Source organism: Oncorhynchus mykiss, chromosome 2 (genome assembly GCF_013265735.2).
Source record: "Oncorhynchus mykiss isolate Arlee chromosome 2, USDA_OmykA_1.1, whole genome shotgun sequence".
In the NCBI taxonomy this organism is placed as follows: domain Eukaryota; kingdom Metazoa; phylum Chordata; class Actinopteri; order Salmoniformes; family Salmonidae; genus Oncorhynchus; species Oncorhynchus mykiss.
This window is the reverse complement of record NC_048566.1, coordinates 94,978,217-95,005,552: the sequence shown is the minus strand read 5'-3', so window position 1 is coordinate 95,005,552 and position 27,336 is coordinate 94,978,217. Positions and strand designations below refer to the sequence as shown.

Genomic DNA, 27,336 nt, shown 5'->3' with positions numbered 1-27,336 from the left:
AATTTAGAAGTGAGCTAGCACATTTGGGACAGACTGGTTTTAGCAACATGTTTCTGTGGAGAAAAAGCGAGTTTCAATATTTGCATAGTCGTTGTGATGGGACGATAGCTGTGTGAGTGATCAAATCAGTATCAAAATCCTCTGTTCTCATCATTAATGACATAACGTTTCTATTTGAAGATGGCAGAAACTAAGAGCAGTCCCTTGGCACATCACATGGGTACAGGGAGTGGATTAGGTAAAGAGACTGGTAAACCAGGCTAGCTTGTTCTACCACCAACTCCCAAATCCCCTTGAGCGAGGGCGTGATAAAAAATTCAGTTGTTGGAAATTCATTGTAGAATTTCAATGGAGTTGAATTGAAAGTTGAATGTCTATTTCACGATAACTATGACCATGTTATTAGGACTTTATTCAGTGCTACAATGTAAAGGATGCAACATATTTTGCACAAACATGCAGAATACAGTGTGTACATGTAGGCCTTATGTTGTATAAATTACATTTGTTTAGAAAAATCTTCCGTTGGTAAATTCCAGTAAAAACACATAATACCACTTCCTTAGACTGACTGACTGTATTTACTGTTTAGATTATTCAGGTGGACATTGTAGCTTTAAATCAATATTCACTCTACAGTACATAGTAATTTATGTGTACAATCAGTACCCCAAATTACTATTAAACAAAGTATGAATATATGAAATAACTAAGGCATGAAATTATTGTAATTTATTGAAAAATAAATTCATATTGCTTTTGTGAATAAAGTTTAATACATTAAATCAAGCTCTATCTAGTTTCTGTGACGAATAAGATTACAAATCTCCTGTCTAGCCTCAATCAATGTTATCCGACAACTCTTTGTTCAAAACTAGCATGGAATACATAATTATTGAAGCGGCTGGGGCTGCGGAAGGAAGAAAACATTTGTCTGAAAAACAGGAGGACAAAAAGTATACATTTAGTCAGACAATGATGATTTCACTCCAGTCGGATGCGTTTCCGTGGTGATGCTGGGGGATCCAATGAGAAGGCAGTAGGAGAGATGGGGCGGGACTCAGGAAGAAGCTCCATGTTATACTTCTCAATGTATGGCTGAGCCACGTTCCACACCTGAATAACCACACAAAATACACAAACTTGGATAAAAGCATGTGCTAAATTAAAACATTTTGTTTATTTAATGAATATAGGCTCAGAGTTATGACCCCACACTATTATGACCCCACACTTGCCTTCTGGTCTAGAAGAAGACGATGGACCGCCTCAATGTCTGGAGACATGAACCTATCCTTGATCCAGGGCCTGGGAACAGGGGAGGCAGAAAGGGTGAGGAGAAGAGGGGGAGGCAGAGAGGGTGAGGAAAAGAGGGGGAGGCAGAGAAGAGGAGTGAATCGGTGGGAGGCAGAGAGGGTGAGGAGAAGAGGGGGAGGCAGAGAGGGTGAGGATTAGAGGTGGAGGAAGAGAGGGTGAGGAGAAGAGAGGGAGGCAGAGAAGGGGAGTAAATCGGTGGGAGGCAGAGAGGGTGAGGAGAAGAGGGGGAGGCAGAGAAGGGGAGTGAATCGGTGGGAGGCAGAGAGGGTGAGGAGAAGAGGGGGAGGCAGAAAGGGTGAGGAGAAGAGGGGGAGGCAGAGAGGGTGAGGAGAAGAGGGGGAGACAGAGAGGGTGAGGAGAAGAGGGGGAGGCAGAAAGGGTGAGGAGAAGAGGGGGAGGCAGAGATGGTGAGGAGAAGAGGGGTAGGCAGAGAAGGGGAGGAGAAGAGGGGTAGGCAGATAGGGTGAGGAGAAGAGGGTGAGGAGAAGAGGGGGAGGCAGAAGAGGGTGAGGAGAAGAGGGGGAGGCAGAGAGGGTGAGGAGAAGAGGGGGAGGCAGAGAGGGTGAGGAGAAGAGGGGGAGGCAGAGAGGGTGAGGAGAAGAGGGGGAGGCAGAGAGGGTGAGGAAAAGAGGGGGAGGCAGAAAGGGTGAGGAGAAGAGGGGGAGACAGAGAGGGTGAGGAGAAGAGGGGTAGACAGAGGGGGTGAGGAGAAGAGGGCGAGGCAGAGAGGGTGAGGAGAAGAGGGGGAGGCAGAGAAGGGAAGCGAAACAGGGGGAGGCAGAGAAGTGAAGCGAATCAGTGGGAGGCACATAATGAGGGGAAGAGGAGGCACAGAAAGAAGAGGGACATTGGATAAATATTAACCAACTTTCTCAATCATTTCAGGGGACTGAGATATGTGTTGTGTGCGTTACATTGTGTACACACTGCCCAGATCTGTTTGACTTACTTGACTACGCTACGTACAAGGTCATAGACCTTCTCCAATGGTGTTGTTGTACGCAGGGGGCGGAGGAACTCAATTCCCTGGCAGGCAGCTAGCAGCTCGATTGCTAGGACTGACGAGGGGGAGAGGAAATGAGACAGGTTATGGACCAATTGTGGACCCTCAGAATAACACGTTATTCACATAAATAAACACATTTTTCTGATTGGAAAAGAATCATCAACAACAGTATTATACAAGTTATTATATAGGATAAAATCTAATACAATTTTTCTTGTGTTTCTTAGTAATGTTCAATGCATAGAAATATACCAAAATAGAGACCAAAAAAAACAAAAGCTCCTTTTTGACAGAGGTAAAAAGTATTTTAAATGTCCAATGCATCAACAAAACACGTGATTCTCCTGTGTTGTATATATATTTCCACAGTACGAGGTTGAAATTGTGAAAAGGATGATAATGTCCTTTCAGTGTAAGAGCTGTTTGTAAAAGATCGCCTGAAATTTCAGCCTGTTTTGGTGGGATGGAGTTTGGTCTATAGATTAGTTTTATAGACCAATAATAGCTAGATTTCAGTTTTAGACCACTCCCAGAAAATCCTAGCAACATTCTTGCATGAAAAATATCTATTTACATATTACCCAGAATACCCACCGTCAGTTGAAGTAGGACATTTTCACAGTAACTGGGTAAATGTTTCCCAATTTAGATTAAGAAGAACAACCCTGATTACAACAGTTAAATGGTTACTTACAAGCCCTTAAACAACAATGCAGTTTTAAGAAAATAGATAAGAGCAGCAGTAAATAACAATAGCGGGGTTATATACAGGGAGTACCGGTACAGAGTCAATGTCAATGTGCGGGGCCCCTGTCTCGAGGTAATTGAGGTAATATGTACATGTAGGTAGAGTTATTAAAGTGACTATGGGGGGGCAATGCAAATAGTCTGGGTAGCCATTTGATTAGCTTAGCTGTTCAGGAGTCTTATGGCTTGGGACTAGAAGCTGTTTAGGAGCCTCTTGGACCTAGACTTGGAGCTCCAGGACCACTTGCTGTGCGGTAGCAAGGAGAACAGTCTATGACTAGTGTGGCTGGAGTCTGACAATTTTTAGGGCCTTCCTCTGACACCGCCTGGTATAGAGGTCATGGATGGCAGGAATCTTGGCCCCGGTGATGTATTGGCCGTATGCACTACCCTCTGTAGTGCCTTGCGGTTGGAGGCCGAGCAGTTGCCGTACCAGGCAGTGATGCAACCCGTCAGGATGCTCTCAATGGTGCATCTGTAAAACCTTTTGAGGATCTGAGGACCCATGCCAAATCTTTTCAGTCTCCTGAGGGGGAATAGGTTTTGTCGTGCCCTCTTCACGACTGTCTTGGTGTGCTTGGACCATGTTAGTTTATTGTTGATGTGGACACCAAGGAACTTGAATCTCTCAACCTGCTCCACTACAGCCCTGTCAATGAGAATGGGGGCATGCTCAGTCCTCCTTTCCCTGTAGTCCACAATCATCTCCTTTGTCTTGATCCCGTTGAGGGATAGGTTGTTGTCCTTCCACCACACGATCAGGTCTCTGGCCTCCTCCCTGTAGGCTGTCTCATCGTTGTCGTTGATCAGGCATTCCACTGTTGTGTCATCCGCAAACTTAATGATGGTGTTGGAGTCGTACCTCATGAGTGAACAGGGAGTACAGGAGGGGGCTGAGCACGCACCCCTGAGGGGCCCCCGTGTTGAGGATCAGCGTAGCGGATGTGTTGTTACCTACCCTCACCACCTGGGGGCGGCCCGTCAGGTAGTCCAGGATCCAGTTGCAGAGGGGGGTGTTTAGTCCCAGGGTCCTTAGCTTAGTGATGAGGTTTGTGGGAACTATGGTGTTGAACGCTGAGCTGTAGTCAATGAAGCGCATTCTCACATAGGTGTTCCTTTTGTCCAGGTGGGAACGGGCAGTGTGGAGTGCAATAGAGATTGCATCATCTGTGGATCGGTTGGTGCGGTATGCAAATTGGAGTGGGTCTAGGGTTTCTGGGATAATGGTGTTGATGTGATGCTACGGGTCGGTAGTCATTTAGGCAGGTTACCTTAGAGTTCTTGGGCACAGGGACTGTGGTGGTCAGCTTGAAACATGTTGGTATTACATACTCAGATAGGGAGAGGTTGAAAATGTCAGTGAAGACACTTGCCAGTTGGTCAGCACATGCTCGGAGTACACGTCCTGGTAATCCGTCTGGCACTGCGGCCTTGTGAATGTTGACCTGTTTGAAGGTCTTACTCACATCAGCTGCGGAGAGCGTTATCACACAGTCATCCGGAACAGCTGTTGCTCTCATGCATGTTTCAGTGTTATTTGCCTCGAAGCATAGAAGTTATTTAGCTCGTCTGGTAGACTCGTGTCACTGGGCAGCTTGTGCCAAGCTTGTAGAGTCATACCCAAGAAGACTCCAGGATGTATTCGCTGCCAAAGGTGCTTCAACAAAGTTCAACAGAGGTGATTTTTTTTTTTTTTTTACTATATTTTTGCTTTGTTATTATGGGGTATTGTGTATAGATTGATGAGGGGGCAAAAAACGATTTCATCAATTTTAGAATAAGGCTGTAACGTACTAAATGTGGAAAATGTCAAGGAGTCTGAATACTTTCCGAATGCACCGTACATCAGTATACATTATTTCCTTCTGTTGCTCAAAAGCAGATCACTTTGAGGTTTAGTGACCAATATAGTACACACAGCTCGTGTCAGAAAAACTATTCACCAATGAATTGCGACCTTGCGCTGACAAATACCACCCCAGGATAGAACCAATTCAATTAGTTTGTTGTTTTTGCCACTTTGTGTGTGAACCCAGCCCAAAAATTCATATCTAATTCATATCTAGTATCAAAATATTGCTTCTTGGGCCTCTCGGGTGGCGCAGTGGTCTAAGGCACTGCATCGCCCGTACGGGAGTTGTAGCGATGAGACAAGATAGTAACTACTAACAATTGGATACCACGAAATTGGGAAGAAAATGGGGTAAATTAAAAAAATATATTGCTTCTTTTCAACAGTAACAAATAATCAAAAGATGAATATCTACTGTATCAAGTCCAAATCAATGGTTAGTTTCCCACCTTGTTCCACATGTTCCACCACCCTCAGGGCTTTCCTGGCGGCCCAACCTCCCATGGATACATGGTCCTCTGTGGCTGCGCTGGTGGACAGGGAGTCCACTGAAGACGGGTGACACAGCACCTTGTTCTCTGATACTACACAAGTGAAACAGGATATAAGGATATACATTTAGGAGTAACGTTTCAGACACGTTTCAGCCATCAAGCTGATTTAAAAAAAAATATATAGTCAATTTAAAAAAAATATTACAATATATTCACAACACACTGTGTGCCCTCGGGCCCCTACTCCACCACTACCACATATCTACAGTACAAACTCCATGTGTATGTGTGTGTATAGTGCGTATGTTATCGTGTGTGTGTGTGTATGTATGTGTCTGTGCCTATGTTTGTGTTGCTTCACAGTCCCCGCTGTTCCTTAAGGTGTATTTGTATCAGTTTTTTAAATCTAATTTTACTGCTGCTTGGTTCTATGTGGTACTGTGGAATAGAGTTCCATGTAGTCATGGCTCTATGTAGTACTGTGGAATAGATTTCCATGTAGTCATGGCTCTATGTAGTACTGTGGAATAGAGTTCCATGTAGTCATGGTTCTATGTAGTACTGTGGAATAGAGTTCCATGTAGTCATGGCTCTATGTAGTACTGTGGAATAGAGTTCCATGTAGTCATGGCTCTATGTAGTACTGTGGAATAGAGTTCCATGTAGTCATGGCTCTATGTAGTACTGTGGAATAGAGTTCCATGTAGTCATGGCTCTATGTAGTACTGTGGAATAGAGTTCCATGTAGTCATGGTTCTATGTGGTACTGTGGAATAGAGTTCCATGTAGTCATGGTTCTATGTGGTACTGTGGAATAGAGTTCCATGTAGTCATGGTTCTATGTGGTACTGTGGAATAGAGTTCCATGTAGTCATGGTTCTATGTAGTACTGTTCGCCTCCCATAGTCTGTTCTGGACTTGGGGACTGTGAAGAGACCTCTTGTGGCATGTCTTGTGGGGTATGCATGGGTGTCCGAGCTGTGCGCCAGTAGTTCAAACAGACAGCTCAGTGCATTCAACATGTCAATACCTCTCATAAATACAAGTAGTGATGGAGTCAATCTCTCCTCTACTTTGAGCCAGGAGAGATTGACATAAATATAATTCATATTAGCTCTCTTTTTAAGCAGTTTGGTCACATGATTTCTCAATTTGCAATACGTTTGCCAATCTGGTTGTGCAGCCAGACTTATTTACGATTCCTTTTGCCTCATCCCTCTCAACCATACCATTTTTGAATTCCTCATCAATTCACATGGATGTAACAGTTTATACAGTAATTGTCTTAATGGGTGCATGCTTAACACCATAGTACCCCTCAAAACTCGTCATTAAGCTCGAGACCCTGGGTCTCGACCTCGCCCTGTGCAACTGGGTCCTGGACTTTCTGACAGGCCGTTCCCAGGTGGTGAGGGTAGGAAACAACATCTCCACCCAGCTGATCTTGTTCTCAGCCCTCTCCTGTACTCCCTGTTCACCCATGACTGTGTGGCCATGCACGCCTCCAACTCAATCATCAAGTTGCAGACAACACTATAGTGATAGGCTTGATTACCAACAATGACGAGACGGCCTACAGGGAGGAGGTGAGGGCACTTGGAGTGTGGTGTCAGAAAAATAACCTCACACTCAACATCAACAAAACAAAGGAGATTATTGTGGACTTCAGGAAACAGCAGAGGGAGCACCCCCCTATCCACATCGACGGGACAGTAGCGGAGGAGATGGACAGTTTTAAGTTCCTCGGCATACACATCACGGACAAACTTAAATGGTCCACCCACACAGACAGCGTGGTGAAGAAGGCGCAACTTCAAACTCAGGAGGTTGAAGAAATGTGGCTTGCCACCTAAAACACTCACAAACTTTTACAGATCCACAATCGAGAGCATCCTGTCTCCAGAGGGTAGTGAGGCACAACGCATCACTGGGGCCAAACTACCTGCCCTCCAGGACACCTACAGCACCCGAAGTCACAGGAAGGCCAAAAAGATCATCAAGGACAACAACCACCTGAGCCACTGCCTGTTCACCCCGCTACCATCCAGAGGGCGAGGTCAGTACAGGTGCATCAAAGCTGGGACCGAGAGACTGAAAAACAGCTTCTATCTCAAGGCGATCAGACTGTTAAACAGCCATCACTAACATTGAGTGGCTGCTGACAACATACTGACTCAATCTCTAGTCAATTTAATAATAAAAAATTGGATGTAATAAATGTATCACTAGTCACTTTAAACAATGCCACTTTATATAATGTTTACATACCCTACATTACTCATCTCATATGTATATACTGTACTCTTTTCCATCTACTGCATCTCGCCTATGCCGCACGGCCATCACTCATCCATATATTTATGTGTACATATTCTTATTCATTCATCACTACTCTGGACGGTTCTGACTTAGAATATGTGGACAACTAAAGTTGGTGAGGGAAATAAAAGTCTCCAACTTCAGCGATTTTTGCAATTCGTTCCAGTCACTGGCAACAGAGAACTGGAAGGAAAGGCGGCCAAATGAGGTGTTGGCGTTGGGGATGATCAGTGAGATATACCTGCTGGAACGTGTGCTACGGGTGGGTGTTGTTATTGTGACCAGTGAGCTGAGATAAGGCGGAGCTTTACCTAGCATAGATTTATAGATAACCTGGGGCCAGTGGGTCTGGCGACGAATATGTAGCGAGGGCCAGCCCACTAGAGCATACAGGTCGCAGTGGTGGGTGATATAAGGTGATTTGGTAACAAAACGGATGGCACTGTGGTAGACTGCATCCAGTTTGCTGAGTAAAGTATTGGAAGCTATTTTGTAGATGACATCCCCGAAGTCGAGGATCGGTAGGATAGTCAGTTTTGCGAGGGTAAGTCTGGCGGCGTGAGTGAAGGAGGCTTTGTTGCGAAATAGAAAGCTGATTCTAGATTTGATTTTGGATTGGAGATGTTAAATATCAGTCTGGATGAAGAGTTTACAGTCTAGCCAGACACCTAGGTATTTATAGTTGTCTTCATATTCTAGGTCAGAACCGTCCAGGGTGGTGATGCTAGTCGGGCGGGCGGGTGCAGGCAGCGAACGGTTGAAAAGCATGCATTTGGTTTTACTAGCGTTTAAGAGCAGTTGGAGGCCTGCGTAGAGGTGGATCAGGGAATCGCCCGCAGCAAGAGTGACATCATTGATATATACAGAGAAAAGAGTCGACCCGAGAATTGAACCCTGTGGTACCCCCATAGAGATTGCCAGAGGTCTGGACAACATGCCATCCGATTTGACACACTGAACTCTGTCTGCAAAGTGAACCAGGCAAGGCAGTCACTAGAGAAACCATGGCTATTGAGTCTGCCGATACGAATACAGTGATTGACAGAGTTGAAAGCCTTGGCCAGGTCGAAGACGGCTGCATAGTACTGTCTTTTATCGATGGCGGTTATGATATCATTTAGTACCTTGAGCGTGGCTGAGGTGCACCCATGACCAGCTCGGAAACCGGATTGCACAGCGGAGAAGGTACGGTGGGATTCGAAATGGTCAGTGATCTGTTTATTAACTTGGCTTTCAAAGATTTTAGATAGGCAGGGAAGGATGGATATAGGTCTATAACAGTTTGGGTCTAGGGTGTCACCCCCTTTGAAGAGGGGGATGACCGCGGCAGCTTTCCCATCTTTAGGGATCTCGAACGATACGAAAGAGAGGTTGAACAGGCTGGTAATAAGGGTTGCAACAATGGCGGTGGATAGTTTTAGAAAGAGAGGGTCCAGATTGTCTAGCCCAGCTGATTTGTACGGGTCCAGGTTTTACAGCTCTTTCAGAACATCTGCTATCTGGATTTGGGTGAAGGAGAAGCTGGGGAGGCTCATGGATCATGGATTTATCGGTGGTGACCGTGTTACCTAGCCTCAGTGCAGTGGGCAGCTGGGAAGAGGTGCTCTTGTTCTCCATGGACTTTACAGTGTCCCAAAACTTTTTGGAGTTAGAGCTACAGAATGCAAATTTCTGTTTGAAAAAGCTAGGCTTTGCTTTCCTGGTTGACTGACTGCGTGTATTGGTTCCTGACTTTCCTGAACAGTTGCATATCGCGGGGACTATTCGATGCTATTGCAGTCCGCCACAGGATGTTTTTGTGCTGGTCAAGGGCAGTCAGGTCTGGAATGAACCAAGGGCTATATCTGTTCTTAGTTCTGCATTTTTTGAAAGGGGCGTGCTTATCTAAGATGGTGAGGAAATTACTTTTAAAGAATGACCAGGCATCCTCGACTGACGGGATGAGTTCGATATCCTTCCAGGATACCCGGGCCAAGTCAATTAGAAAGGCCTGCTCGCAGAAGTGTTTTAGTGAGCGTTTGACAGTGATGATGGGGGGGTCGTTTGACCGCGGACCCTTAGCGGATACAGGCAATGAGGCAGTGATCGCTGAGATCCTGATTGAAAGTTGGTCAGGATAATGTCTATGAGGGTTCTCATGTTTACTGATTTAGGGTTGTACCTGGTGGGTTCCTTGATGATTTGTGTGAGATTGAGGGCATCTAGCTTAGATTGTAGGACTGCCGGGGTGTTAAGCATATCCCAGTTTAGGTCACCTAACAGAACGAACTCTGAAGCTAGATGGGGGGCGATCAATTCACATATGGTGTCCAGGGCATAGCTGGGAGCGGAGGGGGGTCGATAGCAGACGGCAACAGTGAGAGACTTATTTCTGGAGAGATTCATTTTTAAAATTAGAAGTTCGAACTGTTTGAGTATAGACCTGGAAAGTATGACAGAACTTTGTAGGCTATCTCTGCAGTAGATTGCAACTCCTCCCCCTTTGGCAGTTCTATGTTGATGGAAAATGTTGTAGTTGGGTATGGCAATCTCAGAATTTTTGGTGGCCTTCCTAAGCCAGGATTCAGACACGGCTAGGACATCAGGGTTGGCGGAGTGTGCTAAAGCAGTGAGTAAAACAAACTTAGGATTGAGGTTTCTGATGTTAACATGCATGAAACCAAGGCTTTCTCGATCACAGAAGTCAACAAATGAGGGTGCCTGGGGACACGCAGGGCCTGGGTTTACCTCCACATCACCTGAGGAACAGAGGAGGAGTAGGATGAGGGTACGGCTAAAGGCTATCAAAACTGGTCGCCTAGAGCGTTGGGGACAACGAATAAAAGGAGCAGATTTCTGGGTGTGGTAGAATAAATTCAGGGCATAATGTGCAGACAGGGGTATGCTGGGGTGCGGGTACAGCAGAGGTAAGCCTAGGCACTGAGTGATGATAAGAGAGGTTGCATCTCTGGACATGCTGGTTATAATGGGTGAAGTCTCTGCTTGTGTGGGAGGTGGGACAAAGGAGGTATCAGAGGTATGATGAGTGGAACTAGGGGCTCCATTGTAAACTAAAACAATGATAACTAACCTAGACAACAGTATACAAGGCATATTGACATTTGAGAGAGACATACAACGAGGCATAAAGTAATCACAGGTGTTGATTGGGAAAGCTAGATAAGACAACAACGGGTAAGACAACAACAGCAATCAGCTAAAAAAACAACAACAGGTAAAATGGCGATGAATGGGCAGAGAGGGTCGGTTAACTACACACAGAGCCTGAGTTCGCGGCTGGGGCCGACAGATAAACAAAAATACTAGTAGAAGCGTCTGCTCCGACGGATGCCGGTTGAAGGCACAGCAGATGGAGTATTCGTCGGCAGACTAGTCGTGGTGGTGCGGCGGGGCACCATGTCAACAAAGGATCCAAGCCAGATGGCGAAAGAGGTATTGTAGTTGTAGTAATTTAGTTTGCTAGCTGGGAGATGCGCCTGGCTCACGGCTAACTGGTGCTAGCTTCGGGGCAGGAGCGTTAGCCACTATAGCCACTCGGTAGCAGCGGTGCCAAGGACCAGAGCTCATGGCAAGGATCCGGTGGACTAGTGGATTCTAGCCGTGTTTGGGTGGAGTCCGGGTGAACAACCGAATAGGCCCGGGAGGTGGGCCTCAGGGATAGCTTCGGTACTGGGTCACTCGGTGGCAGCTAGCTAGCTAGCTAGCTGTGAAGATCAGGAGTAATGGTCCAGGGTTTACGGCAGGAATCCGACGCTGTAGTGGAGAAACAGTCCGATACTGGTTGGCTGGCAAGTATTATCCAGGCAAAAAAAAGGGCTGGTATCTGTCTGTGCAGAAGGTAAATGCCGCTAGCAGTGGCTAACAATTACTAAATAGCTTGTAGCTAATTAGCTGGTTAGCTTCTGGTGGCTAGGTGGTTCTGGCTATAGGGTCTAAAAATTGAAAATAATAGCGGTTCCGTATCACATTGGGTGAGTCAGGTTACCGGAAGGTATAATTGATTTAACCTGTTAGAGCTCTAGGGGCGCTATTTCATTTTTGGATAAAAAACGTTCCCGTTTTAAGCGCGATATTTTGTCACGAAAAGATGCTCGACTATGCATATTCTTGACAGTTTTGGAAAGAAAACACTCTGAAGTTTCAGAATCTGCAAAGATTTTGTCTGTAAGTGCCCCAGAACTCATTCTACAGGCGAAACCAAGATGATGCATCACCCAGGAATTAGCAGAATTTCTGAAGCTCTGTTTTCCATTCTCTCCTTATATGGCTGTGATTGCGCAACGAATGAGCCTACACTTTCTGTCGTTCGCCCAAGGTCTTAGCAGCATTGTGACGTATTTGTAGGCATATCATTGGAAGATTGACCATAAGAGACTACATTTTCCAAGTGTCCGCCTGGTGTCCTGCGTCGAATTCGGTGCGCAATTGCCAGCTGCTTCTACTTTACCATTTGATTCAGGGGAGAAAGCATGTGTCCAAGAACGATGTATCAATGAAGAGATATGTGAAAAACACCTTGATGATTGATTCTAAACAACGTTTGCCATGTTTTCAGTCGATATTATGGAGTTAATTTGGAAAAAAGTTCGCGTTTTGAGGACTGAATTTTCAGATTTGTTTTGGTAGCCAAATGTGATGTATAAAACGGAGCTATTTCTAATACACAAGGAATCTTTTTGGAAAAACTGAGCATCTGCTATCTAACTGAGAGTATCCTCATTGAAAACATCAGAAGTTCTTCAAAGGTAAATGATTTTATTTGAAGGCTTTTATGTTTTTGTTAATGTTGCGTGCTGGATGCTAACGCTAATGCTAACGCGAAATGCTAACGCTAGCTAGCTACTTTTACACAAATGATTGTTTTCCTATGGTTGAGAAGCATATTTAGAAAATCTGAGATGACAGTGTTGTTTACAAAAGGCTAAGCTTGAGAGATGGCATATTTATTTCATTTCATTTGCGATTTTCATAAATAGTTAATGTTGTGTTATGCTAATGAGCTTGCTGATAGATTTACACAATCCTGGATACAGGGGTTTTTTCATAGCTAAACGTGACGCAGAAAACGGAGCGATTTGTCCTAAACAAATAATCTTTCAGGAAAAACTGAACATTTGCTATCTGAGAGTCTCCTCATTGAAAACATCTGAAGTTCTTCAAAGGTAAATTATTTTATTTGAATGCTTTTCTGTTTTTTTGTGTAAATGTTGCCAGCTGAATGCTAATGCTAAATGCTACGTTAGCCATCAATACTGTTACACAAATGCTTGTTTTGCAATGGTTGAGAAGCATATTTTGAAAATCTGAGATGACAGTGTTGTTAACAAAAGGCTAAGCTTGAGAGCTAGCATATTTATTTCATTTCATTTGCGATTTTCATGAATAGTTAACGTTGCGTTATGGTAATGAGCTTGAGTCTGTATTCACGATCCCGGATCCGGGATGGGGAGATCAGAAAGGTTAAAATGGAAAAGAGATTGAAAATAAAATTGAAATATATACAAAAAAGGACGAAAAAATACAAAAGTACACGAGAGAACGAACAAAACACGTCTGCACTGCTACGCCATCTTGGTTATATCATCTTCTGCATATCTATATCACTACAGTGTTTAATTGCTATATTGTAATTATTTCACCACTATGGCCTATTTATTGCCTTATCCTACCTCATTTGCACACACTGTATATAGACTTTTTCTAATGTATTATTGATTGCATGTTTGTTTATTCATTGTGTAACTCTGTGTTGTTGATTGTGTTGCACTGCTTTGCTTTATCTTGGCCAGGTTGCAGTTGTAAATGAGAACTTGTTCTCAACTAGCCTACCTGGTTAAATAAAGGTGTTCTCAACTAGCCTACCTGGTTAAATAAAGGTAAAATAAAATACAATAAATAAAACATTCCTTTACACTGTGAAATTGTTAGATTACTTGTTAGAAATTACTGCACGGTCGGAACTAGAAGCACAAGTATTTCGCTACACTTGCATTAACATCTGCTAACCATGTGTATGTGACCAATAACATCTGCTGACCATGTGTATGTGACCAATAACATCTGCTAACCGTGTGTATGTGACCAATAACAATTGCTAACCGTGTGTATGTGACCAATAACAATTGCTAACCGTGTGTATGTGACCAATAACATCTGCCAACCGTGTGCATGTGACCAATAACAATTGCTAACCGTGTGTATGTGACCAATAACATCTGCTAACCGTGTGTATGTGACCAATAACATCTGCTAACCGTGTGTATGTGACCAATAAAATTTGGGTTGATTTGATTAGTAACTGGAATAAGCAATTTCATAAATGTGTCAAGTGCAGTGTCTGATTGGTCGTCATTACACACCACAGACCCAGCAGTGTCTGATTGGTCGTCATTACACACCACAGACCCAGCAGTGTCTGATTGGTCGTCATTACACACCACAGACCCAGCAGTGTCTGATTGCTCGTCATTACACACCACAGACCAACAAATATTCAACAATATTGGAATATCACTACAAAAGTTATTGTATGACCTCTTATCCACTATATTAGACCAGGCCTTTGGAACTTTGGCTTGGATATGGATACTATGATCACTACATCTGATGAATCTGGATACTACTTTCAAGCTAACCTCTGCAGAATTAGTAAAGATGTGATCAATACATGTTGATGGCTGTGTTGAAATCTAAGTAATACTTTATTTCTCAGTGATAGCCTTCTTTATCACACAATGGGGTTTATTCCTGGGTCACCCAAAGACGTAATGACATACGTTAGTCAGAGCTGATCCTTTACTAACCCAGGGAAGCAGCTGTACAGTGTGCGATCATGAATCCGGAGTTGAGCCCTCCCTCGTTGACTAGGAAGGCTGGCAGCTCACTGAGAGACGGGTTACACAGACGCTCAATCCTCCTCTCACTGATGGCTGCCAGCTCATGGACACCTATAGCCAAGAAGTCCAGGGCCTAGAGACAGAAAGAGGGAGAGAACAATAGAGGTATAGGAGTCATATCAAATCAAAGTTTATTGGTCACGTACACAGATTTATATTTATATTTTTAAGTGGGAGAACATGCACAATTGGTGGCTGACTAAATACTTTTTTTGCCCCACTGTGTATATATATATATATATATATATATATATATATATATATAAAAGATGAGAGAGGCCTGTAATTTTCATCATAGATACACTTCAACTATTGCAGACAAAATGAGAAAAACAATTCCAGAAAATCACATTGTAGGATTTTATATGAATTTATTTGCAAATTATGGTGCAAAATAAGTATTTGGTCACATACAAACAAGCAAGATTTCTGTCTCTCACAGACCTGTAACTTCTTCTTTAAGAGGCTCCTCTGTCCTCCACTCGTTACCTTTATTAATGGCACCTGTTTGTTTGAACTTGTTATCAGTATAAAAGACACCTGTCCACAACCTCAAACAGTCACACTCCAAACTCCACTATGGCCAAGACCAAAGAGCTGTCAAAGGACACCAGAAACAAAATTGTAGACCTGCACCAGGCTGGGAAGACTGAATCTGTAATAGGTAAGCAGCTTGGTTTAAAGAATTCAACTGTGGGAGCAATTATTTTGAAATGGAAGACATACAAGACCACTGATAATCTCCCTCGATCTGGGGCTCCAAGCAAGATTTCACCCCGTGGGGTCAAAAGGATCACAAGAACGGTGAGCAAAAATCCCAGAACCACACGGGGGGACCTAGTGAATGACCTGCAGAGAGCTGGGACCAAAGTAACAAAGCCTACCATCAGCAAGGGCATTGAAGATGAAACGTGGCTGGGTCTTTCAGCATGACAATGATCCCAAACACACCGCCCGGGCAACGAAGGAGTGGCTTCGTAAGAAGCATTTCAAGGTCCTGGCGTGGCCTAGCCAGTCTCCAGATCTCAACCCCATAGAAAATCTTTGGAGGGAGTTGAAAGTCCGTGTTGCCCAGCAACAGCCCCAAAACATCACTGCTCTAGAGGAGATCTGCATGGAGGAATGGGCCAAAATACCAGCAACAGTGTGTGAAAACCTTGTGAAGACTTACAGAAAACGTTTGACCTCTGTCATTGCCAACAAAGGATATATAACAAAGTATTGAGAAACTTTTGTTATTGACCAAATACTTATTTTGCACCATAATTTGCAAATAAATTCATTAAAATCCTACAATGTGATTTTCTGAATTTTTTTTTCTCATTTTGTCTGTCATAGTTGAAGTGTACCTATGATAAATTACAGGCCTCTCTCATCTTTTTAAGTGGGAGAACTTGCACAATTGGTGGCTGACTAAATACTTTTTTGCCCCACTGTATACAGTTGAAGTCAGAAGTTTACATACACCTTAGCCATTTAATCCTACTAAAAATTCCCTGTCTTAGGTCAGTTAGGATCACCACTTTATAAATGTGTATAAAATTGCATAAAAAATTGCATAAAAAAACATTCCTGTTTTAAGCGCGATATTTTGTCACATAAAGATGCTCGACTATGCATATAATTGACAGCTTTGGAAAGAAAACACTCTGACGTTTCCAAATGTCAGCAAGGTTTGAAATGATTATGTTTTAGTCAAACATTATATCAATATGCAGTCTATAAATGATTTGTAATTATGTTCCGTCCGGCCCACCAAACATCTGCTCCAGAAAACAATTGTCCCGCGGCTGAATCTAGTTAGTTATACTATGTCATTTATCGTCTCACATAGTTCTAAAACTCATAAATACTCAGACCATCAGAAGCTTTTGATACCTTTGCTGGGTATTCTCCATGGAAGTTTCCTCCTGAGATGGTCTCTCCTCTCTCTGCAAACACCATCTGTTTCAGACATTTAAGGATAAAACTGGCACAGAATGTAGAAATGGTCAAATTTGGTCAGGGGGAATAGTTGGTGAATAATTTGGTCACACATACACACACACACAGTGAAGGATACAGGGTTGTCGGTGGCGCTGTTAATCTCGGTGTTGATGATTTTCTGGGTAAAATCTATTGTGTCGTTCACAATACCGTGGACCTGTGGATGAAAAGAAAAGACAAGGTTTAGTTGAGTCCTGACCTGGAGGGGATTCTCTGTGAACTAAACATGAAACTCTGTGACCTCTGACCCCTATGTTAAGTCACCTGAGGACAGCAACGCATGGTGTAGGCATCCTGGACTCTGTCACAGAACCGATGGCTCTCTGTAGAAGAACAAGAACAGAACATTACTTTTATTGTCCAATTTCTCCAAAAGACAGGCACACACACACACACATGGACGTGCGCACACACACACAGACACACACAGACACACACACACACACACACACACACACACACACAGACACACACAGACACACACACACACACACACACACACACACACACACACACACAAACAGGAGTGGTAGTACAGCACCCTGATCCATTCACTCACCTGCGATCTCTGAGGGATGGTGGTCTGAGTCCAGTAAGGCGCGGAACCTCATGGCCACTTCTATCTGTCCTGGATGGGGCCGCAGAGCGTGGATATCTAGAATGATGGAGGACTGAGTTAGCATAGCGTAGCTATATCAGTCTCAATCATGACGTTTTAGATCGGTCATGGTGGTCGGCAGTTGGTAAAAGTGCTAGAAAATGACAAAGGTGTGGTTGTATGTCACGCAGTGATCACCTACACACACAAAGTATATATATATTTTTTATTTTAACCTTTATTTAACTAGGCAAGTCAGTTAAGAACAAATTCTTAATTACAGTGACGGCCTATGCCAGCCAACCCCGGATGACGCTGGGCCAATTGTGCGCTGCCCTATAGGACTCCCAATCACGGCCGGTTGCGATACAGCCTGGATTCGAACCAGGGTGTCTGTAGTGACGCCTCTAGCACTGAGATGCGGTGCCTTAGACCGCTGCACCACTCGGGAGTCCTTATATGCACTCACTGATCCCCTTGAGCGCCTCAGTTAACTAACACTAACTTTAGAGTGAACACTAACCCTCCATGCTCAAAGGCTTGGAAAGTCCCCTTGAAAACCACCAGGGTGATTGGGTGAAAGCACACACATACACACGCATCCCTCCGTCTCGTCTCACCACTGTCGAAGGCCTTGGAGGTCCCCTTAAGCACCTCCAGGGTGATAGCAGCGATGATGTCCGCCTGCCTGGCGATGGCCTGGGCTCTCTCCACCGCCTCTGCCCCCAGCGACGTGATCATCTGGGTACCATTAATTAACGCCAGGCCCTATGGGCAGGGGAGAGAGATGGCTTTTAACCCAATCCCCACACAAACATCCCCTTGGAAACCAGGGTTAGCCCGAACAACTGTGGTCCAGAGAGCTGAACTGAAGAAGAGGTGGTCCAACATAACCCAGTGACATGCCAAATATAGGAGTCTCATCCCATCAAAACAACTATCTCATGGACTGGAGTTAAACACCTTTGTTGTGGAAAATCAGAGAACATTCTGTTCTATCAGAACCCACTTGCAAACTGATTCAAGTTGGTTTGTTGTAAATGGTACACAAATACACAGTGTGAACTCAAGTCAACCGCTCCATGGAGTGACAAAGAACAACAAAAGAGTAGATGAGTGTGTTCGCTTTACCTCCTTGGGCTTCAGTGATATTGGCTTGAGTCCATGAGCCTCTAGTACCTGGGCAGAGGGATGAAAGGGGAAAAGAGGGGGAAAGCAAATGTAAAAGGTCAAGGGTTGTAGAAAAACAAACATGTTTTCTCATCTGACCTCTCAGTAGTCAGTCTACCACTGTGTTGATCCCAATGTCAACATTTTCCCTGGGGATATTGTGCAATGTCCCGATCATCCAGGAGTTCCAGTGACATCAGTTTGTTAGTTATACAGTTACACGCTGTCGTTATAAATAAGAATTTGCCCTGAATTGCCTGGTTACACAAAGGTAAAATAGAACATGAAATAAATGCAGTGATATGGCTTACGTATTTGGCGTCGGCCCATCCACTCTTGGGCGACCACATCTTGCCTTCTCCCATCAGTCCCAGAGCCAGGTGGGAGAGAGGGGCCAGGTCTCCGCTGGCACCTACTGTCCCCTTCTCAGGGACGAAGGACAGGCAGGACGCTATAAGGAGAAGACAATCAGAGATGTGAGAGATAGACCCCAGTCAACGTTTCCCTGTTTGTTTAACGTTGTGGTTGTTTTTTCAATTCAATGGAAGTAATGGAAGCAAAATAACTAATGGAACCAAAAGAACCAATGGAAGCAATGGAAGCAAAATAACTAATGGAACCAAAAGAACCAATGGAAGCAATGGAAGAAAATAACTCACGGAACCAATGGAACCAAAATAACATATGAAACCAATGGTTACTCCTAGGAGTAACATTGGATGCTCAGTTATCATGGTCAAGTCATATTGACAAAGTTGTTGTGAAGATGGGTAGAGGTACACTATATATACAAAAGTATGTGGACACACGTTCAAATTAGTGGATTCTGCTATTTCAGCCACACTTGTTGCTGACAGGTCTATAAAATCGAGCACATAGCCATGCAATCTCCATAGCCAAACATTGGCAGTAGAATGGCCTTACTGAAGAGCTCAGTCAACTTCAACGTGGCACTGAAGTCAGTTCGTCATATTTCTGCCCTGCTAGAGCTTTAAGTGCTGTTATTGTGAAGTGGACACGTCTAGGAGCAACAACAGTTTTAATTAAACACGTGAATTCTTTAGATAAAGGGTTCTTTAATATGTCTAATATAGTATGGAACACGACTGTAAAAGGGTCTTATAACCTTTGACCTCTATCATGACTTTCCCTTGTGGTTTGATCAGCCTTAGGGGATGGCCATTTGGATAATGAATTTGTGGTCATTTGTGATACTGATTTCAAGGTAAATGAATTATGATGGAGTTTATAGCTCTTGGACATAATTGTAGTTTAAACCACAGAGGCGAAAGTGGAATTGAGACAGGACAAATTATGGGGAGCGGGGGAATAGACTCTAGTGAGGATAAGAAAGAGGTTCAGGATTCTGTTATAAACACTGACTGTGAAGGTTTAGAATTGGCTACTATTGATTTGGTATTACAACAGGAACAGAAATCCTATTCATCATCGATAATAAATAGGGGAAGATATGGTCCTTTGAGGTTTGGACAGGACATATTTTAAGCAAATAGGGCAGGAAAATACATTGAGATAGAAAAATAGTGATTTTATAAGCATTAAAATTATTTATGAAAAGAAATAAGTTGCAGTTCTTAGGGATGGTAAATTACTGTAGATAAGGTATCCCACACTATGCAACATATATTAAATTATTGATGAGACTGAAGGGTTACTGTTTAAATAGACAAGCACATATACATCTAAGAACATACAAAGCAGCACGGATAACTCTTAAAGTAGATAAGACACTTGACAGAGAATTGATACAGGATAGACATGAACGGACGCCCAAGGGAGAATTGGACATGTGGAGAATGAAAGGGGCGCTCCTACATGATACTGTCAGACATAAGGATCATTTACTAATCTTACCTAAGTCATTGTTTAGAGATGCGGCAAGGTTGTTACCTGGGCGGAGCCAGGTATCAAAGGGGGGATGGGTAAGTTGTGGCCTAGGATAGGACGGGGCCTAGGGGGGCCTAGGATAGGACACTTTGTGGCCTATTGGATAATAAACTTATAAAACCAATATTGCTAACAAGTAGGCATAGAAGTTGAAGATATAATCAGATAGAACAAATGAGAAACTGTTTGTTAACCAAACCTGTATGTCCAAGATTTTACAGGTGAATTACAGGAGAAGGTGATTCACTCAATCCAGTCCCTGAGGAGAATAGATGGGAAGCAGCCCCGTTGGGAGGGGCCATACCAAGTACTCCTGGTGACAGCCTTTGCGGTGAGAATAGCTGTAAGAGCTACCTGGGTTCATATCACACACTGCAAAAGGGTAAGACACACTGACACTGTCGAACAATCACAGTGTTAGAGAGGAGAACCGAAACCAACAGGGTTCTGGGGTCATCTCTCTAATGAAGATTCCCTGACCCAGTCTTTTCCCCACTGTGAGCGTTCATTGCAGTGAAAGTGTGGGCTGGCCTCTGGCTGGTGATATGTTCTCTTGGAGGGGGTGGAGCTTTACAGGAGTGCTGGTTGGTCTGAGCTGTCTTATTGTGAAAGGTTCTCATTTCCAGGACTCTGGAGAAATTGATGAGACAACAGATAGTGAGATACGGGCCGATTCCGAGCTCTGACCAGTGGAATGATATGTGGACTAGTGGAATACATGACTCTAGACCAAGCAGATGGATCCGGCTCCTTCACATACGAGGAGCCTATGTTGGATGAGACCATTTTTAATGTTTAGGTTCTCTCTTGTTTTGATGTTTAGACTGTTTTTTTATGAAGATTATAACGAAAATCCTGATAAGAAGAGTTATGATTCTGATGTAGGCCTTGAACAGTCAATGTAAATACAAACACTGGTCTTTGCTGGGTTGAATTTGGATAACTAGAAATAGTTTTAATAAAAATAGATGTGCTTTTTAACCTCTTGAAACTCTGTGGGCAGTATTTCATTTTTGGATGAAAAACGTTCCCGTTTTAAACAAGATATTTTGTCACGAAAAGAGGCACGACTATGCATATAATTGACAGCTTTGGAAAGAAAACACTCTGACGTTTCCAAAACTGACGCCACAGAACTGATGTTACAGGCGAAACCAAGATGAAATTTCAAACAGGAAATGCCCCAGATTTGAGGCGCTGTGTTCCAATGTCTCCTTATATGGCTGTGAATGCGCAAGGAATGAGCCTACACTTTCTGTCGTTTCCCCAAGGTGTTTGCAGCATTGTGACATATTTGTAGGCATATCATTGGAAAATTGACCATAAGAGACTACATTTACCAGGTGTCCGCTGGGTGTCCTCCGTCGAAACTATTGCGTAATCTCCAGGTGCGTGCATTTTACCATTTAGTTCAGAGGAGAAACCAAACGGCCACGCGTGATTTATCATCGAATAGATATGTGAAAAACACCTTGAGGATTGATTCTAAACTACGTTTGCCATGTTTCTGTCGATATTATGGAGTTAATTTGGAAAAAAGTTCGCCGTTGTAATGACTGAATTTTCGGGGGGTTTTCTCAGCCAAACGTGATGAACAAAACGGAGCGATTTCGCCTACACAAATAATATTTTTGGAAAAACTGAACATTTGCTATCTAACTGAGAGTCTCCTCATTGAAAACATCCGAAGTTCTTCAAAGGTAAATGATTTTATTTGAATGCTTTTCTTGTTTTTGTGAAAATGTTGCCTGCTGAATGCTAGGCTTAATGCTATGCTAGCTATCAATGCTCTTACACAAATGCTTGTGTAGCTATGGTTGAAAAGCATTTTTTGAAAATCTGAGATGACAGTGTTGTTAACAAAAGGCTAAGCTTGTGAGCCAATATATTTATTTCATTTGCGATTTTCATGAATAGTTAACGTTGCGTAAAGGTAATGAGCTTGAGGCTATAATTACGCTCCCGGATACGGGTTTGCTCGTCGCAACAGGTTAATATTTTAATAAAAATAGAAGTGTGATTGGATGTATAATATTTAGCCATAGGGTTATGGGATTTTTATGAATAATGACTCAATTATGTATACATTTAACTTAGAACTATAACTAAACAGAATACTACTCTGTTACTGTATGAATGTATGAATCTTATTATAATCATAATACTGAATATAATGTGTGTAGTATTAGTCAAGAATTAGAACAAGGACTTTCTGTTCCTTGTTAGAAACGAATGGAGCTATCGTCAGACCGGCTGGAATACTGTGTTCCTTACAGGACATTCTGTCCCTACCCATGGAGGTGAGAGACCTTTGACTAGTAGATTGTTTAACTTTTTATGGCTGCAGGGGCAGTATTTGATTTATTTTACCTTTATTTAACCAGGCAAGTCAGTTAAGAACAAATTCTTATTTTCAATGACGGCCTAGGAACAGTGGGGTTAACTGTCTTGTTCAGGGGCAGAACGACAGATTTGTACCTCGTCAGCTCGGGGATTCCTTCCGGTTACTAGTCCAACGCTCTAACCACTAGGCTACCCTGGCGCCCCGTATTGAGTAGCTTGGATGAAAAGGTGCCCATTGTAAACGGCCTCAGTCTCAGTTGCTAATATATGCATATTAGTATTAGTATTGGATAGATACTGAAGATTCTAAAACTGTTTGAATTATGTATGTGAGTATAACAGAACTCATATTGCAGGCAAAAACTTGAGAAATTCCACTTCCTGTTTGTATTTTTTCTGGGGGTGGCAGATTTTCAACCAAGCTCTCATTGAAATTACAGCGAGATATGGATGAGTTTTCACTTCCTACGCCTTCCACTAGATGTCAACAGTCATTAGAACTTTGTCTGATGACTAATGTGAAGGGGGGTCGAATGAGACAGGAAATAGTCACCACTGCCACGAGTTGACCATGCTTTCACCATGCGCGTCCACAGTGGAAGGACCTGCGTTCCACCGGTCATCTGAAGTCATTCCAATTCTCCGGTTGGAACGTTATTCGAGATCTACGTAAACAACATTCTAAAGATTGATTCAATACATCGTTTGACATGTTTCTACTGACTGTTACGGAACTTTTGGACATTTTGTCACGTTATAGTGGATGCGCTTTGTGACTTTGGAATTGTTTACCAAACGCGCTAACCAAAGTAGCTAATTGGACATTTTCAAACAAATAAATCATTTATTGTGGACCTGGGATTCCTAGGACTGCATTCTGATGAAGTTCATCAAAGGTAAGGAAACATTTATCATGTATTTTCTGGTTTCTGTTGACTCCAACATGGCGACTAATTTGGCTTGTGTTCTGAGCGCCGTCTCAGATTATTGCATGGGTTGCTTTTTCCGTAAACTTTTTTTGAAATCTGACACAGCGCTTGCATTCAGGAGAGGTATATCTATAATTCCATGTGTATAACTTGTATTATCATCTAAATTTATGATGAGTATTTCTGTTGAAACGATGTGGCTATGCAAAATCACTTGATGTTTTTGGAACTAGTGAATCTAATACGCCAATGTAAACTCAGATGTTTTGATATAAATATGAACTTTATCAAACAAAACATGCATGTATTGTGTAACATGAAGTCCTATGAGTGTCATCTGATGAAGATAATTCAAGGTTAGTGAATAATTTGGTGGAGACCTAACATAATCGTTTGTAGTGCTTAAGTTTAACTTTAAAATGATATGAGACACATGTATGTTTTAGGAATTGTAAATATGAGATTTCTGTGGTTTGAATTTGGCGCCCTCTATTTTCACTGGTAGTTGTCATATCGATCCCGTTAGCGGGATTGCAGCCATAACAAGTTAACAGGTGGCAGACAATGTGAGAAGGCTTGTGAAATATATTGCCATTGTATCTGAGAGAAGGAGGGACATTTATGACAAAACGTGAGGTATATAAACCAATGTACATGGTATTATGACCAGAGCTCTCTAAATAAACATTCCTGACAATTGTAGCTGGGCCTCCGTCTGATTCATTACAACCAGTTTCCTACAAATTCTGGGTATCAGGCTGAGTAATCAATTCAAATTCAAATCAATTCAAAATTCAAATGTAATGTTATCTTATGTTGTTGTTGTCTATTACTGTTCTGTACTTTATGTATTTACACGTTTTAAGTGGACCCCAGGAAGTGTAGCTGCTGCATGTGTAGTAGCTAATGGGGATCCTAATAAACTAAACTAAATTGAACCAAAAGAAGTAATGGAATCAACGGAACCAATGGAACCAAAATAACTAATAGAACCAGCTGTACCGAAGTAAGCAAAATAACTAATGGAACCAACAGAACCAACAGCACCAATGGAATCAATGGAACCAATGGAACCAAAATAACTAATGGAACCAACAGAACCAACAGCACCAATGGAATCAACGGAAACCAATGGAACCAAAATAACTAATGGAACCAACAGAACCAAAAGCACCAATGGAATCAATGGAATGTAGGCTATCCCTGAGGTGAAGCTGAGGTGAAGCTGTGAAGCTGAGGTGAAGGTCAGGTGAAGGTCAGGGTTAATGAGTTTACCGTTGAAGGCTTGGATCATTCTGTGCAGGGTTTCCAGGGAGATTCCACTGTATCCTTTAGCCAGGACATTGATCCTCAGAGCCAACAACATCCTGGTCCTTTCTGGGCTCAGTGGGTTGCCCACACCTAAACACCAGCGCGTAATCGGAAAGTTGGTATAATGGTATAATATGGTATGGTATAATATGAGCCCCAAAACAAGACCAGTGAATAGAAAAGAATGGATATGTTCATAGCGAATATACAAGTATGACAAAAAGACAGACTTGCATGAATCATGCTTTAGGTAGTGGAACACATGGGCCAGTTAGATATTAGTACCTGTAGCTCGGTTATACATTAGGTCACTAACCTGCAGAGTGTGATCGCACCAGATTTTCCTGTAGCTCCCTAAGGGAATACAACACATGGACACATTGTAAGCAAACAATGCATCCACCTTATCAGACAATATTCAGAGAAAAAAGAGAAAGTACTGTACTTGAGCTTGTGGACAGGAATGACAGTCCGGGCAAATTTACCAAACCCTGTAGTGATTCCATAGACAACTAGAGAGAGCGAAAGATGGTTGCATGTAGGTCAATTCTCTGATGACAGTGAACAATTTGTTGCACTCTCGCACCCAGGATAACTTTAATCAGGTGTTTACCCATCACAGTCTATTGCATATTATGTTAAAATTAGTGCAAATGTCATTATATAGTGGTGGATTGTCAACAGTATGGTTCACAGATAATATATGCTATTCTATAACCAATTTTACATTTGTGTGTTATACTGTTATTCAGTGTTATACATTTATTTTTCGATTAGCTTTCTTCTGTTATGGATACATGAATAGTTCCATAATCATCATGACAGGATTCCAACTTGGATTCTAAATTGGATTCTAACTTGAATTCTAACTCGGATTCTAAGGATTCTAACTTGGATTCTAACTCGGATTGTAACTCGGATTCTAATTTGGAGTCTAAGGATTCTAACTTGGATTCTAAGGATTCTAACTTCTCTCACCTTTGTTCTCCTTGACGATGGTGTCCAGAAGCTCTCTGGATTTCACAACTCCATTCTCTGCTTCTGAGGTCAGCTGAAAGGTTAGGTACAGGAGGAAAGGAGAGGACAGGAAGAGAAAGATTGAGTAATGATAGGATCAGCACATCATGGACATGATAGCACAACTAGACTACAAGCTTGTTGATCATTACCTTAAATCTGTTTTTGGTGATCAACTGTTCATAAGTTGTTTTTTTGTTGAAACAGTTACAAAAAGGGTAAATACAGACAACTTACTTTTTCCAAGAAATGCCCCAAAATGGAAAAATAAATACATATATTATTTATATATGTATATGCTATTCTATATATATAGTTATATCTATCTAATATCTATCTAATAACCAGGGAAAATCTGAAATAAATAATGACCTTAATCTTGTACAGACCCCGTCCTAAATTCACCAGGTCTGTCGAAGTCAGGCTGTTGCCATCTAGGAAAAGGTTCTGAAGAGAAGAAAGCGCGTGTTGCTTATGAACTGATTAGATATGAATGAAATAGCATGTGAGACAGTGTTATACGCCAGTAATACTCACATCGTCGGATTCTCTGTACGCAGCTGTCCTGTTTGATAATGGTTAGGGATATGGACCAGAATTTACGCTCTACTAACCCTCCGATGACTACAGCATACTGCCTCAATCAATAACTTAAGTACTCACCTGGCATAATCAGGCTACTAGGACATATTCTGACATGGGTATAATGACTACCTATCTTCCATTTAGGACTAGCTAATATGAGATTTCTAGCATTTTTATGATACACATTTGTAGTCAAATTATACTCATAATCCAAATGTGACTTTGGTTAATACATTCCATTCCGACATTAACAAGAGCAGTTCAATGTGACACAAGAAGGATACAGGTGTGAAACTCCAGGCTGGTACGGAATGAAGTCTGGAGACATGGTATCCCCTTCGATGGCTACAAATCGATTATATAAAATCAATATATTAATAGACATTCTACCAACAACAAAAACACATAGACTTTCTATTGTATTGCGCACTAAAATCCTATTCTATTGTAGACCATGCCATGTTTCCTGAAGTTTTCCAAGGGAGAAAATAAGTTCTTCTGGCTACCTTCTAAGTGGTACAAAATAAAATATATTGAATATAAACTAATTACCAATTTCGACGAAGTCATTGTCCTCGAGGACATCCTCTATGGTGTCATCACCATCCAACAGCCCCTGTCCCTGGCACCTCCTCGCGACAAAACGAATGTCTTTCACCGCGTTGATGCCTCCGTTGTCCGGCTTGTTCTTGGTGTAGCGTTTGAGCGCCTCGTAGCCCAGCCACTGGATGGTGTAGGTCGGGTCGCGGCAGGGAACGGCCAGCCACTCATCCCGAATGTGAACCGTATAGCGAGGCATGGCGCGTCAGTTAGGATTAGGTTAGTGTAGTGTACTAAAATGACCCTCGGCTCTTTCGC

The 27,336-nt window shown here is 42.6% G+C and overlaps 1 protein-coding gene across 1 annotated transcript; it reads right to left on the bottom strand.

Annotated features, from left to right (window-relative positions):
• Positions 1 to 394: 394 nt before the first annotated feature.
• Positions 395 to 27,336, bottom strand: hal (histidine ammonia-lyase). The gene is made up of 20 exons (XM_021577677.2): positions 27,031 to 27,336; positions 26,763 to 26,823; positions 26,431 to 26,458; positions 26,266 to 26,340; positions 25,855 to 25,927; positions 25,322 to 25,388; positions 25,193 to 25,230; positions 24,841 to 24,966; positions 18,697 to 18,836; positions 18,347 to 18,394; positions 17,836 to 17,983; positions 17,177 to 17,272; positions 16,882 to 16,940; positions 16,694 to 16,774; positions 16,510 to 16,575; positions 14,539 to 14,704; positions 5,372 to 5,506; positions 2,267 to 2,375; positions 1,239 to 1,308; positions 395 to 1,116 (listed from the first exon to the last, which is right to left on the bottom strand). Exons 1-20 carry the CDS (start codon positions 27,275 to 27,277, stop codon positions 985 to 987), a joined length of 1,965 nt encoding a protein of 654 aa, XP_021433352.1. The 5' UTR covers positions 27,278 to 27,336; the 3' UTR covers positions 395 to 984.